Here is an 18,701-nt window from a genome sequence, read left to right on the forward strand (position 1 = left end):
AGGTTTCAGGCGTGCCCAAGGGACGCAACTCTGCACAGCGAATCGCGGCGCCTTAGACGACTGGGCTACCCGTGCCCCCAGTTATATCAGAACATACATGACAGTTATTAATTTGATAACTTGTTTGTTTGCTTCCTTGCTTGCCTACCAGCCTGCTAGTCTGTCATACAGACCCTGACACAAATATGTCCAATACAGCCCATGCAAGTCTATAATGTTTGGCAAGTCTAGATTACAGCAGTATCAGAAAATGAAGAGAGTCTCTAGGCTCCTTATAATTCTTATGTTTTTTGGTAATATATATATGTTCATTTCAGAGACTAGATGTTAATCTAACCAGCCTGCCTGCCTATATTTATGTGTTTGTTTGTTTGTTTGTTTGTTTATTTGTTGATGGCTCCGCTTCCTCCTTCCGAAACTTCTTTTTAAAACAAGTACCAAAAAAATCTTGAAGTATATATATTATTACCCCCTGCGCTGACGCATTAACAAAAATACCTCAAACCCATACACACGTTGCATGCATACATGCATGCACTCGACCCTCCAACTCATATGCATATATTTTTCCCATTATGATAATACTGACAAATAATTTAATTTTTAACATTATTAAATCATCCCGTCAAACAATCAGTACGGAATTAAATCCACGAAGCAGTCTCACCACAACAAAATACCTTCCCTGGGGATCTGTTTCGGGATGATTGAGACCTGCATTGGCCACCGCATATAACTATATACACGAGCCACATAACCGCAGGTAGCGCAATGAACGGCTCACGTGTTAGGCAGGTATTTAACACGCACATCTATTTTCGGCTCCACGCGGTCTTTGACAGCGAAAAAACACTTAAAGCGTTCTTTCAGTGTTCATGCCATCCATTGATACTGCAGTGACGGTCTTCGAATAATGCAGGGGTAATTTCACCCTCTGAAATATTGATAATTACCGGTAGGTCTTGCCAAAATCTAACTCGGTCACGTTCAAGATTCTTAACCTTCTGACAGAATCGTAAACAGAGCCTTGCGATGGCTGAAAAACCGATCGATATTTTCTTGGTAACTCCGAGTCGAATAAATAATAAAACGAGACTGGTCTATGGTTTCCATACACTATTCTGTTAGGTTTCTCGGGCAATGTGATAAACAAAAAATGTTATTAATGTTTTCGTGTTCGATAGCAACAAGATCTGTGCTTGACACCGGCGTCTGTCAAACTAGCTCGCCTCAGAGGCCTGGAAGAAGAGAGAGAGCTTGGCGCTAATTGCCACTGGTAGCTGCGAGATCGGCTAGGCGCACGGAAGTCCCTGAAATTGATTAGTCCCGCGGAATGCCGGGAAACCATTATTATCTATGTAAATAAGATGCTGGGGCGCAACTTTCATTTCCCCCTCTGTTAGTATTTACAACAATATGGCTGCTGTACTTCAAAACGGAATCGTAGGTGAGTTGGGCGTCGGTGGACACGGTGGAATAGCGACAACGATACCAATGAAAGACCAAGATGCCATTAAACTGTTCGTTGGACAAATACCAAGGAATCTTGAGGAAAAGGATCTTAGACCCATATTCGAAGAATTTGGACAAATTTACGAATTGACAGTGCTAAAGGACCGTTTCACCGGAATGCATAAAGGTATGTAATGTCTTGTCGCTGGATCGTTTATCGCCAACTGAGCTTATCTATAGCGCATTCAGCGCAAGGTGTTTAAAAATTTACAGCATTTTCAGAACGCGATCTCTCCCTATCTTGTTTGGTGGCATTGATTATAAGCTAAAACATGTGTAATTATGCTTCAGTTGATCGTTTGGTTGTTATCACGCGAGATAGTGTAGGGTGATCTCTGTCTTCGAAATGAGCATGCGTTTTCTAGCGACACCAGCGCTTACCCACTTGTAGGGAACTGGTCGTAACGTTTAAGGCACGCGCTCGGCACGCGACTCATTTTTTAAGCACGTGCAGACATTTTCCTGCCCGTGCAACCGTTAGAAATGATATGATAGCGGTTCGTTGAGGTGGTTTGTTTACATCAATAACTCTATCGCTCCCTTGCCCCAGAGCCCAGGAGTTGGGGAGGATCTGGTGTATCTGAATACATAGTCTCGCAATGGGAGAGATCGTGTTTGTTTGTTGAGAGTATTATTGAATGCTCTGTGTAAATTGGGCGTGCGGTAGGCTCGTGTTGTGAATAGGTGTAATATATGCGCTTATCAGTTGATATCGGCGAGTCATTATCCCCAGAAACACCAACATATGCCTCGGTTGTCTCAGGCGATACATTTTGTACTCTTAATATATGTTCATACATTAGAAATGAGATGCGGTAATCTTGTCATTTGTGGTTTTGTTGACTGGTAGGATTAATAAAAATACGTTTGGGTACCCAACTGCTTAGGTTTGCCGGGCACAACCGCTGCTGGTACTTCCTTGTCATGCAGAGAGCAGAGAAGGTGATGCAGATGATCTATTGATTCAGATATCGGTTCCAGCTGGGGATAAAACACATTTTAACCATGACCCTTACAGAATAACGGTACTTGACAAGAGAGACGCACTTTGTCATTTGTATGTCTGCATAAAACAGAGTTAGGGACGAACCGCAAACTGAGGTTCTTTTGGAATGGAGAGTGTGTGTGTGTGTGTGTGTGTGTGTGTGTGTGTGTGTGTGTGTGTGTCAGTCACCATAGGTGTCTGAAAAGGAGAGGTGGGCGTGTGGGGTGGGGGTTTGGTGGCGGGTGGGTCTCAGTATCATTTCATGCGTGTGTGTGTGTGTGTGTGTGTGTGTGTGTGTGTGTGTGTGTGTGTGTGTGTGCCCCAAGTGCACAGTCATCATAGGTGTCTGAAAAGGGGAGGTGGGCGTGTGGGGTGGGGGTTTGGTGGTGGGTGGGTCTCATTTCATGCGTGCGTCCCTGTGTGTGTGTGTGAAGAGGTTTGGGGGAGGGGTGGGGTTGGGTTGGGGGTCTGTGTGGCCTCAGAGAAATTGAGATTCTTGTGTGTGTGTGTGTGTGTGTGTGTGTGTGTGTGTGTGTGTGTGTGTGTGTGTGTGTGTGTGTGTGTGTGTGTAGAGGTTGGGGAAGGGGGACTTGGGGTCTGTGTGGCCTTAGAGAAATTGTTTGTTTTGAAGACCAAAATGAAAACCCATTCAAATCCCAGCCCATCAATATTGAATGGTCGGCCCTTTAAACTGTATGATTTCGTGTCGCCAGGTATATAAGAGACACGTAAGGGACATATGGTAGAGCCCTGATCTTGTGAGGCGGATGTAAGACCCTCGTGGCTTGTTTCCCTTCTGATGGCCCAAGCACTATCATCTGGACTGACCAGGTCAGGCAGTCATGGCGGATATCTCCGGTCAGACATACGTCAACGTTTTGTAGACCACTATGTGGAAGTTGCATCGATAATGGATGTCTCTGCGAGATGTATTTCGGATATTAACTAGTCCAGAGCTGCTATTAATCAATACGAGGCATTTACTGGAGAGCATCGCCAAGGTCTGACGGACTGAGGTTGGATGAAGCTTCGCATGGAAGATACAGAGGAAAACAGATAATGACCATCATGAATTCTTTCGTATATTGATCAGGAAGGGGGTTGTGACAATTTTCCATGTAGCCGTGGGGATGATGTTGATGCTAAAGATGAATATGATGATGATTATTATGACAAATATAACATCGAAACTATGATGATTTATATTGATGATAATGATTTAAAGAGGCCGATCACTATGATGAGGACGTTTTTACGCTGCTTATTATGATGATGAGGATGATGATGACACTTTTACGATGATGATGGTGAAGATGATTTTTCGACGACGAAGACGACGATGATGATGCATATGGTGAGACTGATGTTATATTTGTTTCTTGTTTAACGCCGCACTCAGCAATATTCCAGCTATATGACGGCGGTCTGTAAATAATCGAGTCTGGACCAGACAATCCAGTGGTTGACATCACGAGCATCAATCTACGCAATTTGGATACGATGACATGCATCAACCAAGTCAGCGAGCCTGACCACCCGATCCTGTTAATCGCCTCTTGCGACAAGCATGGGTTGCTGAAGACCTATTCTAACCCGAATCTATTCTAACCTGAATGATTTCGCGACGACGACGACGACGACGATGATGACGATATATATGATGAGAATTATTCTCCGACAATGAAAATGGTGAGGATGGGATAATCGCGATGATGATGATGATGATGGAGGTAAAGATGGCAATAATTATACCAGATGTTCGCGAAAATGTGAGCGTATCCTGCCCCTCACAAACACATGCAAAGGCAAGTCAATTGTTCACAGGAACAAAACACGGAAACATATGGTACAAATCAAAATAGGGAATTGCATCTGACATCATTTTTGTCGCTGATGTATCAAATTTGGCAATGTCCTCCACATGTCTGCTACTTTACCAAGGCCTTGAATGTTGTAATCTTGACCAAACAACTTTCGAGCAAGAGTCGTCTGACGCTCTTTGAAGGTTTTACAAATGGACACATCACTGTGGAAAAAGTAACCTTTGTTGAAGACTTTTGTTAGTTTTTATTGAAAATTTGATGAAGCATTAAAATTAGTTTGGTCTTTGGGTCAAGTCACGTGACCCGAGAGGTCACTTCTTACTTTTTGAGAACACCTCGGGTAGTTCACACAAATATTGATGCAAATGAAATTGACGACGAGACAACCAATTTGATATTGTTTTAAAGGAAGACATCGACTAATACCTAAAGGCTTGAGGACGTTCGTTAACACGTGATCTCAATACGTCACAATGGACTTCCCTTTCAGCACAGAGGGGGCACGTGTGGCTCAGTCGTATGAGGCGCCGCGATTCGTTGTGCAGAGTTGCGTGCAGAAACCTATGACTGTGGGTTCGAATCCCGGTTCGCTTCGATTATGTTTCTAGGTTTGTCAGCACCATACCCGTGCTAGCGGGTTTCGCGGAAGTGGTAAACGTCTGATACCTGCATCACTTTGGGCTTTCCTCCCACATTAAGCTGACACGACGTGATATGACTGGAATACTGTTAAAAGCGGCGTTAAACCCAACTCACTCACTTTCTGCACAGGAGACCAGTGTTAACCAGTTTATACTATAGAACACCTCCGTGATCACAAAAAGCACAACAATAACGCTCGATGACTACCTCTAAGTACACTCCCGGGAAAAAGAAAGAATACATGTTTGATGGTGGTTATTCGATGGTGATGTATTTGATACGGGTATCATAGTTGTGTTTTGGACCTTAAGTTTGCAGTGTTTCGGCAACTGTTTTCAGTCTAGTAACGTAGTCAAAACGTTTGTTCGTTTTTGGTCAAATCCAATTTTGAGAAGTGTATACTTTCTTTTGAACGTCAGTTTAGTTTGTACAACCGCAATAGTATACAAGTAAAAAATAAAACTGTTTATAGAGTATACATGAGAACAACATGTGATATCCCAGCGACATAATGATTGTTTGTTTGTTGTATAACGCCGCACTCAGCCATATTCCAGCTATATAACGGCGATCTGTAAATAATCGAGTCTGGACCAGACAACCCAGTGATTGACATCTTGACATCGATCTACGCAATTTGGATACGATGACATGCATCAACCAAGTCAGCGAGCCTGGCCACCCGATCCCGTTAGTCGCCTTTTACAGCAAGCAGAGTCGCCTTTTACAGCAAGCATGGTTTGCTGAAGATCTATGATGAAAACCATACAGAAAATAATTTTATATGGCACTCAATATATATATATATATATATATATATATATATATATATATATATATATATATATATATATATATGTGTGTGTGTGTTTGTGTTGTTGAACAATTGCAAACTGATGAGAAATATTTCTGTTAACCGACATTAACCGATACGACTAGACGTTTGAGGCTAAACTGTTTCTCACGAAAACTCTAATCAAGTATTTTTAGACTACATTCTTTTCTATCTTAGGAACACAGAATCGTAAAAACGCGCAGTGAACAACATAGTCTTCAGACATACACACGGGTTGCTCGGAAAAAACTGCCAACAAGTATTAATCAACTGTCTATAAATATAGGTACTGTCGCACAATAATACACACATGTACTCTTGCAAGAGCCCTTCGTCTGCGTTGCTAATGGAAACCAATGCCATAGGTCATTGTTTGAACGTGTGCTATAGACAAGATTCGGGAAGTACACCTGATATTGACAACCCGGTTGAAATCGACAAGTTATTATGCGGTAGCATGTCAAAAGATGCATTGAAAGCGTAGGCCGCGTGTAAACATAACGGTGATTGACTTGTTTATTTTGTTATCCAGTGAAACGTGTTATTTCTTTAACTGCAGCGTCGAATTATCGATTTCTTTATAAACCATTTCTCTGGTGGGTGGTTTTTTATTCGGCTAAAACATTTGTTAATGTCAGCTCACAAATTTAAGAGCAATAAATTGTAATTTAGTAGATTGCTGTCGAATCGAGGCCGCTGGGTCAGAGACATTTTTTTCAAAATCATTCTTGAGAAAGTCACCGGTTAATTAAGTTGCATAGAAAGAGAACACGCGTCGTATTAAGCACCCGCGTTGCAATCGTTTATTACCTGTAAATTACCTGTTCTATATCAAATTATTAATGTCATTGACATATACTGATCATGATAACATTGTTCATGTACCCGTGAAGATCCAGGGTGGAATAGGCCTTCAGCAACTCATGCTTGCCGTAAAAGGCGACTATACTTGTCGTAAGAGGCGACCAACGGGATCGGGTGGTCATGTTCGCTGACTTGGTTGATGCATGTCATCGTATCCCAATTACGTGGATCGGCGCTCATGATCACTGGGTTGTCTGGTCCAGACTTGAGTATTTACATACCGCCGTCATATAGCTGGAATATTGCTGAGTGCCGCGTAAAACAACAAACCAACCAACCGATAGCTACCAAGTGGTTCATGCAGGAGTTGAAAGTGCCTTAGGGCTGAGCTCACGTGGCTTCCGATATCTTACTGTCGCCATTGCATATTTACTCGACCCGTGAAGATCCGGGGTAGAATAGGTCTTCAGCAACCCATTCTTCAGCAGCCCATTCCGGCCGTAAAAGGCGACTATGCTTGTCGTAAGAGGCGACTAACGGGATCGGGTGGTCAGGCTCGCTGACTTGGTTAACTTGGTGCACTCGAAATGTACATTACATGGCGGGGTACATTCATTTGTAAATATCAGAATGGTTCACAGTCAGAATCCGATATTCATGTGGAAGTCTAGCCGCGAATAGCTGGAATATTGCTGCTGCGGCTTAAAGCAACATTTACTCACTCACTCATGTGGAAGGTGAGATAAAAGGTGTTTACATTTTGAGAACGGGGATTTGTGTGATTCGAAACGACATTTGTAAGTTTAAACAGTTTATATCTAATATTTGTAGGTAATACACATCAAGTTTATAGCATCTTAGCCACTGCGTATAATCTGCGTATTTGCGTCAAGTACGCAAAATACATCACCATTACCCAAGTAAGTGTGAGTGCTTGCGTACGAATACGCGTGAAGGAAAAATATAAAAAACGAATAGTATCGTAGATCGATGCTCATGATGTCAATCACTGAATTATTTACAGACCGCCGTCATAGCCGGAATATTCGTGGATCTAGCAGCCAGTCGCTAACCTAACGACTGTAAAAAACCACAACCAATATACACTACATCTCTGAACATTTCTGAACACGTAGCGAAAATGTTTGATAAGGTGTAGACACTTCCCCTCTCCAACCCCACCAATTCAAAACGCATGGTAGCGGTACAAGACCCTCTGGGTCATCAAGCAGGTCAATTAGTTAATTACTCCAAGTAATGATTAGTAATTTGAGAAGGAGAGCATCGTTCTGGCAGCTCTGTTTATTAGAAGTGGACGCTGAAGGGTCGATAAGACCAATATGAAATCACGAGTAGATAATATGTACAATTTTATCATTTATTTCACGGCGTTGAAACACAAACAGCAAACAAACAAACAAACAACACCTTGTATTAGTAACCAAGTATTCGTTTGAGCTTGTTTGCCTATCTCTTAGTCTGTCACACAGACTCCGAAAGAAATGGGGCGGTCGGGTAGCCTAGTGGTTAAAGCGTTCGCTCGTCACGCCGAAGACCCGGGTTCGATTCCCGATATGGGTACAATGTGTGAAGCCCATTTCTGGTGTCCCCCGCCGTGATATTGCTGGAATATTGCTAAAAGCTGCGTAAAACCATACTCACTCACTCACCGAAAGAAATATTTTCAATACAGCCTATGCAAGTCTATATTACTCGTTAAGATTACTGCAGTTTCTGAAAATGAGAGTCTCTGGGCTGCTTAGTATCACAATGTATTCAGATAATTTGACAAATGTTTTTTGTTTTTTTTTGTGTAAAATATTTTTATTTCAGAGACTAGATTTCAATCTTCCGTGTTTCTCTACATATTTATAGTAACTGATCGAATGCAGGTATCACATTTACAGGAACTCTACTGCAGTGATAAAACACGGAAGCGCTAGACTTATTTAGCTCAGATTGGTGCACCGCTGTTGTGAGTGAGTATGGTTTTACGCCGCTTTTAACAATATTCCAGCAATATCACGGCAGGGGACACCAGAAATGGGCTTCACACATTGTACCCATGTTGGGAATCGAAACCGGGTCTTCGGCGTGACGAGCGAACGCTTTAACCACTAGGCTACCCAACCGCCCCATTTCTTTCGGAGTTTGTGTGACAGACTAAGAGACACGCTGTTGTGTGCTTATGCGACATGTGTCACAGTGGAGGCAGCACATGAACAGATTCAAATCAGATGCCACATGAGCAGAATTAGTTTTATTCATTAGTTTGAAAATACTCAAATAGACTGGACCAAGGACCACTTGAATACTCGAAAGAAAACTGTCAATACCCCATGTGGATGTGAGTAAATATGCTTTGATTGTTTTTTTGTTTGTTGTTAAACGCCGCACTCAGCAATATTCCAGCTATATGACGGCGGTCTGTAAATAATCGAGTCTGGACCAGACAATCCAGTGATTGATATCATGAGCATCGATCCACCCAATTGGGATACGATGACATGCATAAACCAAGTCAGCCAGCCTGACCACCCGATCCCGTTAGTCGCCTTTGACGATAAGCATAGTCGCCTTTTACGGCAAGCATGTAGAAACATACAAAAGAAAGTAGAAATATTCATCGCGCGACCAACACTTACAATCACAACTGATGAAACGCTACAAATGTGTTGGAATATATAGACGAACACAATTACAACAACAAATGGCGCTCTTTAAGCTGCTAGCATTGACAATACATCACGCCATAATTTGAAATGAACTCCACTCTAATCCGAGTTGTCAGCAAGCTGTTAATCAGGTTGTTGGTGGTGGCCAATTAAAGCCGGCCTCGAGCTGGGGACTGGTAAACCGTCTCTGCCTGTAATTTCTGTGAGAAGCTAGTTCTGGGAGACGGCGCGGGCTGGGGATTCAAAACACGTTTTACCCGAGAATAAAAGGAAATTACGAGAGATAAAGTTGCTACGAGACGGCCCCCTCCTACACTGCCGTAAAGCCCAAATGGAAATACCCCAGTAATGACTAAACCTATCTGAATATCAAGGCAGGTATTTGTTGTAAATATCCTGTGGGAGACGTACGTCTGAGGCCCTTAAAGGGCAAGTTCACACGGAAATGAACCTTTTTTTCTTGTACTTTTTCCACATTAAAAGTGTTAACATAGAAGTGTCATAGACAAAAATATAAAAACATCATATTTAATTAACATATTTTTTGCACTAAAACGATTTATATTTTTCACATTTACCAAGTGTTCTATTTCCATAACAAAAACACCATGGCTTATGTCCCTTGCAATATGACGTCATTGGTGCCAATTGATAAACATTATGACGTCATCATGCTTTGTTAGAGCCGCTTCACGTGGTGTAGGTACAGTTTTGTGATTCTAGCATCTCAGATGCCAGCCAGAATTGTGTTATGCTGAGTCACCACTGCGCCGGAGTGTGTCGTAGACCATGTTGTTTTACCGCAAACTGGTCCTTGATATCTTTTGCGTTGAGAATAGACAGGGATCCAGTTGAATTGGCACCAATTACGTCATAATCTAAGGGGGATAACTCAGGCCTATTTCGCTCGTAAAACGAAGGCCTCATAGCGGCATATCACTTTCACACTATTGTGAGCTTCCTACTTTCACTGTGAAAAAAAATGAGTTATATTTTCAAACACAGATACTAACTAATTCTAAAATTGCGTTTTGTTTAGAAAAAGAAAGAAAGTGATTTTTGCGTGTACACTTCCCCTTCAAGTGAGACGGAGGAGGGTGGGGGAGGGTATATATATATATTGGGTTTTGGGGGGTGTTTTTTTGGGTGGGTGGGAGGGTGGGTGGGGGGGTGTTTTTGGGTTGTTGTTTGACTTATAGGATTGTATACAGAATTGGTTGGCGGGGGGGGGGGGGGGGGGGGGGAGGGGGCGGAAATAAGCGCCTGGCCGATGCCCGTGGCTACTTTCAAATGTTTCTTGCTGGTAAACACAAATTCAGGTGCCAGACTGGCTATCTTAATTATCTGTCTTGTGAGCTGAAATATATGACCTCTCTCCGCCAATCTCAATATCAAAATGGTTACAGTTACGATTTCTGACCACTCTGCCGAATTGATTGATATTGCCGCAGATTAAAGTTCTAACTTTGTTGAAACTTGAAGCAAAGTTTATATTTCTGCTACCAGATTTCTCCATGTATTTGGAAGGGTAAAGAACTGTAAATTAGCAAGAAAATATTATCTGTTGAAAATATGTTCCACATTTTGTCGCGGACAGACGGGGTTGGGGAGTGAGGTTGGAGGTAAGAGAGGGGCATTGGGCCGGGGTGGGGGTGAGGGAGGAAGGAAGAAAGGTTAGGCGCACTGGTATTGGGTTAACATATTGTACCCATATGGGTAATGAACTCCTGAACTATTGCGGGTCGAGCGAACGCTTTAACCACTGGGCTATCCACCGCTCAACGTGTAATAGAGGATAACGGGATCGTGTGGTCTTTAAATAGGGCAATTTGTTTGTTTTCTTTTTTCTTCAGATGTTATGTTGAAGTTTCAAGATACATTATCTTGAAATTTCAACTCAGTATCCTGTAATTTCAACTTAGTATCTTAACATTTCAAGAAAAAAAACCAAATGGCCCTAAAAGGCTTCCGTACTAAACCCCTTCTAACTCCACTTGGAAAAGTCGTTTATGTTGTACGTAGTGAACTATATCACATTATCTGATTTTTTTATAATAACCCAAGCTACCATTATGTGCTAAACGCTTTGTGCGAACTCATTAGTTGACAATCTGAAATAAGAATTACCATCTCGGTGAGGATCGTTCTTCCCGTGTGTCTTCAATGTTTAGAGTCAAGTGTATTATTTACGTTGACAGATTAAATACAGTAAAACGCCAATTCAATATAATAAACAAATAGCACATTTATATTTTCATTTAGCTTATTCTTCTCTTCACTAACTTCATTTTGTTAAAATCATCGGGGGCACGGGTGGCCCAGTCGTCTAAGGCGCCACGATTCGCTGTGCAGAATTGCCTTCCTTAGGCACGCCAGAAACCTATGACTGTGGGTTCGAATCCCGGTTCGCCCCGATTATGTTTGTAGGTTTGTCAGCACCATACCCGTGCTCGTGGGTTTCACCGAAGTGGTAAACGTCTAAGACCTGCATCACTTCGGGCTTTCCTCCCACATTAAGCTGACACGCCGTGATATAACTGGAATAATGTTAAAAGCGGCGTTAAACCCAACTCACTCACTCACTCATTTTGTTAAATTCATCGAGCATCCATTTCTAGAGGCGTTGCACGCTGGGGCTCTTTTTTGTTGCGCGCAGATGTTCATGTCGTGCACATGGAAATCACAGACTGTGGAATTTGATGTGTTTATGTGTCAATTTGTCTTGTCAATGTCTGAGCACGAGCTTCACGCACACGGACTGACAGCTGGTGTAGGATTACATGTTCGACGTAGCTAGCCAATGAGAGATCGCTATTTGATCACATGGTGTGCACCCCGATACACTGCAGGTGTCAAACGATCTGGGGGCGTGTGCTGCACGTGCAAACCATACATTTCGTTGTAGTAGAGAAGTGGAGATAACTAGCGACAGTAAGCTAAAGACATAATGCCTTCTTTACGATTCTGATCGTGTGATGCGGTTGTGAAGAATTTTAACGATTTATACATTTCAGCCGTTTAAGTAATTTGGTTCACGGTGAATGCATAATTGGAGATAGCTTCTGACATTTAAAACTGCAGGCATTCTTTTGATTTATAAGTAAATTCCCGATAAAGTTAATGGAGATTCAATATTTTTTAAGTGCCCACTGTCTCCATTGCATGCAAGTTCACTAAAGGCAACTTAAAGTTATTGAAACTTTGCAATGGTCGATGAATATTGACACTACTCATTTCCAAAAATCGCCATGTCAATTATTCACTGTTCATCGCTGTGAAGACGGGTTTGTTTGTTTGTTTATTTGTTTGTTTGCTTTTTAACGCCGCGCTCAGCAATATTCCAGCTATATGACGGCGGTCTGTAAATAATCGAGTCTGGACCAGACAATCCAGTGTTTGACATTATGAGCATCGCTCTACCCAATTGGGATGGACATGCATTAACCAAGTCAGCAAGGCTGACCACCTGATCCCGTTAGTCGCCTCTTACGACAAGCACAGTCGCCTTTAAGGGCAAGCATGGGTTGCTGAAGACCTATTCTACCCCGAATCTTCACGGGTCTATCTGCACTTTGGAAACATGTCCATTGTTTGTGGAATACATAAACTCGCCCATGCCCGTGATGACGTCAACTGAAGTAAATCATGCAATGCGTGGAAGAAGCGTGAGCAAATCTCAGTGAATCCCAAATTGGAATATATTTTGATAGGGTTGTTTAAAAATAATATTTAAGAAAAATGCAATTTAATGATTTGGCTTGGTGATTTTGGCGATCGATCGAAACGCATTTCCAATGGCATAACTTCCGTTGAACAGCTCTGATTATCGACGAATCCATACTTCATTACGTTTATAACAGTAATATTGGTTTTATCAACAACGCCATGTGCGCGTACTGGTGATTATGTTAACAATATAAAAAACACCGTGATGAAATAACTAAAAAACTGGAGGACTTGGAGGATTTGGCAGTAAAAATGGCAAGCATGTTCACGAAATAACCTGCAAGCATGCACTGAAATGTTCGAGTGGCTTCTGTTAAGAAAGCAAAACTTTGTTGGATGTTTTCTAAAGCAATACTATTATATATAACACCTCGGTTACTATCGGCAGATTCCGTTATCTGCCGTCATATTTACTCTGTTGGTAGCAACACTGCAGGGGTCTTTTAATTGGCAGGTACTCGCAACATCGACGTCAGTTGAGGTCAACACGACATAACGTGCTTTTTCATATAAAGCTGTACCATATTTGGCACGGTATATCGGTGAGCTGATGGGCATTAGTTACTCCAGGTGGTAGTCTTGGATCCAGCCTTTGTCTGTGTGTGTGTGTGTGTGTGTGTGTGTGTGTGTGTGTGTGTGTTTGGGGGGGGGGGGGGGGGGGGGGGGGGGTAGCGGTATCCCGAAGTGAGGCAGGTCTCAGACGTTTAGCACTTTGGTGAAACCCACATGCAGGGTATGGTGGTCAGAGAAGACTTAAAAGCCTTTGATCAGCGGATCCTGGGAGGGCTAAGGGATGCAACTCTGCTCATCGAAATTCGACGCTTGGTTACCCGAGTACCTGACGCTTGAAATTAAATAGTTTAGAAAGTATACACATGAAAATTGGGCATCACTTCGGGCGTTAAACCCAACTAACTCAGACACTCACTCACTTGAAAATTGGATTTGATAAAAAAGAAATTACAGACGTTATCAAAACGTTACGTTACGTGACTGCCATGTGACACAAAACAATCTGCGACAGCACTCACCCTTATATAAATGTTGATCGGTATCCAACTTCTATAAACTATATTTAAGTATTTTTAAGATTCCATCACGTTATGAATACGTTACTACGCTGAAAACAGACGCCGAAACACTGCAAACTTACGGTTCATAACACAACAATGACACTCGTACCAAATATATCACCATCGAGTAACCATTTCTTATTTGTTTCATATTTAGCCAACATCAACCATTGGTATACTTTCTTTTGCCCGGCAGTTTACACGCAGGCGACCCGTGAAGACCCGGGGTAGGATAGGTCTTCAGCAACCCATGCTTGCCGTAAAAGGCGGCCATGTTTATCGTAAGAGGCGACTAACGGGATCGGGTGGTCAGGCTCGCTGACTTGGTTGATGCATGTCACCGTATCCCAATTGTGTGGATCGATGCTCATGATGTCAATCACTGGATTGTCTGCTCCAGACTCGATTATTTACAGACCGCCATCATATAGCTGGAATATTGCTGTGCGGCGTTAAACAACAGACAGACAGGCAAGCACACAAACAAACATGCAAGCTGTGTACAGGATTGGTCTGTATTTTGCTTCTAGCAATGCCACTGCTTTCATGACATGAAATAGGATCGAGTATTTAGACTTGAGAGATTTCAAAGGAAGATCCTGTGGGTATTATCTTCTGTCATATCAGCGAAATCGCATTTCAGGCATTAAGCAATATGCAGTGGAGGATGATTTCTTGCATTGAGAACACGCTCGGGTCATTTAATCAAATGCAGGTTTTCCTTATCTGTTTTACTTATTTCAATGCCATTTGTGATGGATACCACATGGTATTTGTGGGAATTTTCAAGATCTAAAACATCAGAATTAAATTAAAACATTTCTGACTTTTCCGCGCTGTCGATCGTAGGAATGGCGAAAGAGAAAGCGGGGATAGACTTACTTCTCTTAAATGAAGATATGTCACAGAAAAAAAACAGCTGTTAAAATATCTTGATAAAATGTAATAAAAAGGAGCCCAGAAACTCTCTTCATTTTCAGAGTGAGTGAGTGAGTATGGTTTTACGCCGCTTTTAGCAATATTCCAGCAATAACACGGCGGGGGACACCAGAAATGGGCTTCACACATTGTACCCATCATTTTCAGAAACTGCGGTAACCTAGCTGTTCCCAACTGTTGTAGACTTGCATGGACTGTATTGGATATTATGTTAGTTTGTTTGTTGTATAACGCCGACCTCAACATAATTCCAGCTAGATGACGGTGGTCTGTAAATAATCGAGTTTTGATAAAAAAAATCCAGTGATTGACATCATGAGCATCGATCTACACAACTGGGGTACCATGACTTCCGGGGAAGGAGAACGTATACACCAATGATTGATGGTAGCTAAATAGAAACAAACAAGAAATGGTTACTCGATGGTGATGTGTTTGATACGGGTATCATTGTTGTGTTTTAAGCCTTAGGTTTGCAGTCTTTCGGCGACTGTTTTCAGCCTAGTAACGTATTCATAACGTGTGTAATTATTTGGTCAAATCCAAGTTTTAATCGTATGCTTTCTTTTGGCCGGTAGTTTAATTTGTACATGATGGAATGTTAAAAAAACACTATTTATATAGTTTATAGAAGTTGTATATCGAGCAATATTTATAACATCTTCCCGAGGCAAGGGAGTTAACTGACTACAAAAGTCCAGTTTCCACCCTTGACGAACTAGGCTGGTTTTATGGAGTTACATAAAACATAACGAATCTATGCATAGTCCAATCAAAATCGCGCAACGAAAGCGAAATCCGGTTCGTAAAACTATCATGCAGATTTCGGTGGATTGCAGGATTTGCAAAGCATGTGCACTGCCAACTCGTTGTCAACAACTATTTACCTAATCTTTTCATGTTTTTAATTGAGGTGCTCGCGTGATTTGATGCACTTCGCGATGTAAGACCCGTTTTCTCACAATATAGATCTTGATTGTTGATCAGATCGTCTTGACTGGCCATGGGCGCCGCCATTTTGTTTGAAACAAATGCAAGTGATAGTGATTAGGTGGAATCTGATTGGTACATAGGAGAGGCATATAAGGGACATAACTCGTAATAGCCACTGGTGGCGCAACGATCGATCCCAGGAATTCCAGCCAAGTTCGGCAAGGGTGGAAACTGGACTTTTGTAGTCAGTTAGCTCCTTGCCTCGGGAAGATCTATTTATAATAGGGTCACTACTATCTTGTGTCACGTGGCAGTCACGTAAACTAGTTTATTATATACTTCAGTGTGAAATACTGAGTTTTCTGAAGTTGAGAAAAGTGATATTTTCATTGCAGTGAACATAACACTTGATATTTCACTGCAGTGAACATAACACCTGATATTTCACTGCAGTGAACATAACACGTTGACGGAACTATGTTGGCCTACACGAGACAGCTCGTACACAAACTGTTGATTTACGTCAGTTCAACGTTGACAAGTCATATAATGACAGATGGTCATTTATGTAGTTAATACCGATTCTGACCGTTTGTTATTTTGTTGAAAATGATTTGTATTAAACTGTGAATTTCTATTCTGATTTGTCAGTCGATACTTTACGTTTCGCAAAGCGCCATTTTGTTACTCGCTTCGAACAACCGTCTCATTGATTTGAAATTTATTTTTTGATGAAGTTGATTTTGAATATAATCATATCCAAATGTATATTAAAGAATTTTAGTGACATCAAATATTTTTGGTTACTTTTGTTTAATTTTTTTAAGATTTAGCAAAGACGGAACTACATTTTTAGTCGTACTTACAGGGGGTGGAAAACCGTCCATGTGTGTTATGTAGGGAGAATTTACGCTTGAAGGTTTTACATTTGTAATGAAATAATTTAATCTTCCTGCAGACAACTACACCAAAACTATATAATAAATAGGATATTTCATGTGTCGAGTGAAATATCATGTTTCTCTCATTGAGTGACGGGGGGAAAGGAGATATTTTCACGAGTGGCGTATATGACTCCAATTCCCATATTGGTTCCTCCCAATGTGGATTGAGGCGAGAAGAGATGGGGAAAGCCAGGAAACGTTTTCGTAGACTAACACTTAGTTAATGAAAACATTTCTTTAAAATGTTATTTATCTTCGCCCCTCTGCTGTTTTTCTGCTTGTTTGTGGAATCAAGGAAACTAGACTTGGTTTAGTTTGATCTAGATGGTTTGTTTGTTTGTTGTTTTACGCCGCACTCAGCAATATTCCAGCTATATGACGGCGGTCTGTAAATAATCGAGTCTGGACCAGACAAGCCAGTCATTGATATCATGAGCATCGATCCACGCAATTGGGATACGATGACATGCGTCGACCAAGTCAGCGAGCCTGACCACCCGATCCCGTTAGTCGCCCCTTACGACATAGCCGCTTTTTACGGAAGCATGGGTTGCTGAAGACCTTTTCTTCCCCGGATAGTTTGATCTAGACTTGCCTAGGCTTTTAGTAATATATATAAATTCCACAGTCATGGCGCAGGATCACATTTTACGATGTTATGTTTGTTTGCCAGGAAGAGATAAATCTACGGAATTCTCACGTTACAATCTTAAATTAGACCAGCCAGGTTTGTAAACATGTTTCGTATGGCTTTTTTGTTTTCGCGTTGGTACTCTTGCTCCGACTAATTTCTTGCATTCCTTATTTAGAAAATATGTAAGCCTTGTTGATATATGAATTATAGATTGGACAAATTATTCATGTTTGGTAGTTGTAATAACAAGGGACTCTATTTTCGAATTGACTTTAATCGTAATCTAAACACAACTGTTATTACGTTTAACAAACTTCGACATTCTGTAACGTTTAAGTCATTACCAGATATCGCGCATGCTGTGCTCCATTTCCACGTGCTGCCACAACAGTGACTCCGTGTCATTTCCACGTGCATGACGCTCATGTATTCATTCACGGAAATTCTTGGCATGGTTAATGCACGTGCAACGCGAGCTCCGTGACACCGTTGGCATCTGCGTGCGAAATTGAGTACTGCGCTGCACGTGACAGCCTTCATACGGTTAACAGAATCACGAATGCCATGGCTTTTGTGCTGTCAATTATTTGGTGACTAAAATTCCAACAATTCAAGGATTTTTTGTTTGTTTGTTGTTTTACGCCGCACTCAGCAATATTCCAGCTATATGATGGCGGTCTGTAAATAATCGAGTCTGGACCAGACAATCCAGTCATTGATATCATGAGCATCGATCAAAGCAATTGGGATCGATGACATGCATCAACCAAGTCACCGAGACTGACCACCCGATCCCGTTAGTCGTCGCTTACGACAAGCATAGTCGCCTTATACGGCAAGTTGCTGAAGACCACAATTCAATGAAGTAACTATTGCCTGAGCAGATTTATTTTTCAGTTAATGAACGACCGACCGGAGCCAAAAGTTGATATTTGAATTTGAGGGATATTTTTTTATGGAACCTATCCAATCAATGCAAAAGTATGCCAAATGAAAAGTAAACGTTGAGAAACACGGATGTATTTTTATGTCGACTTTCCTGTGTTTATTTGTCATTAAAATTCCGTGAACGTAAATAAAAGCTACTTTAGTGCTAAAAATGATCATGGCCAAAATAATAGGCGCTTGAAGAAACCCGGTTCACTTCCTTGAGAATGAATTATATTATATGAACAC

General features: G+C 41.6%; 1 protein-coding gene across 12 annotated transcripts in view; it reads left to right on the forward strand.

Annotated features, from left to right (window-relative positions):
- The first annotated feature begins 1,293 nt into the window (after positions 1-1,293).
- The window catches only part of LOC139461165 (CUGBP Elav-like family member 3-A), a 257,487-nt gene continuing 240,079 nt past the window's right edge, over positions 1,294-18,701 (forward strand). For all 12 annotated transcript variants that reach the window (XM_071242732.1, XM_071242741.1, XM_071242734.1 and 9 more), the window contains exon 1: positions 1,294-1,639. In XM_071242732.1, coding sequence (XP_071098833.1) covers positions 1,417-1,639 — 223 coding nt within the window. In that variant the 5' untranslated portion in view covers positions 1,294-1,416. The remainder of the gene's footprint in view (positions 1,640-18,701) is intronic.

This window comes from Haliotis cracherodii, unplaced genomic scaffold (genome assembly GCF_022045235.1).
Source record: "Haliotis cracherodii isolate W230 unplaced genomic scaffold, xgHalCrac1.p SCAF_14, whole genome shotgun sequence".
NCBI classification, from domain to species: Eukaryota; Metazoa; Mollusca; class Gastropoda; order Lepetellida; family Haliotidae; genus Haliotis; species Haliotis cracherodii.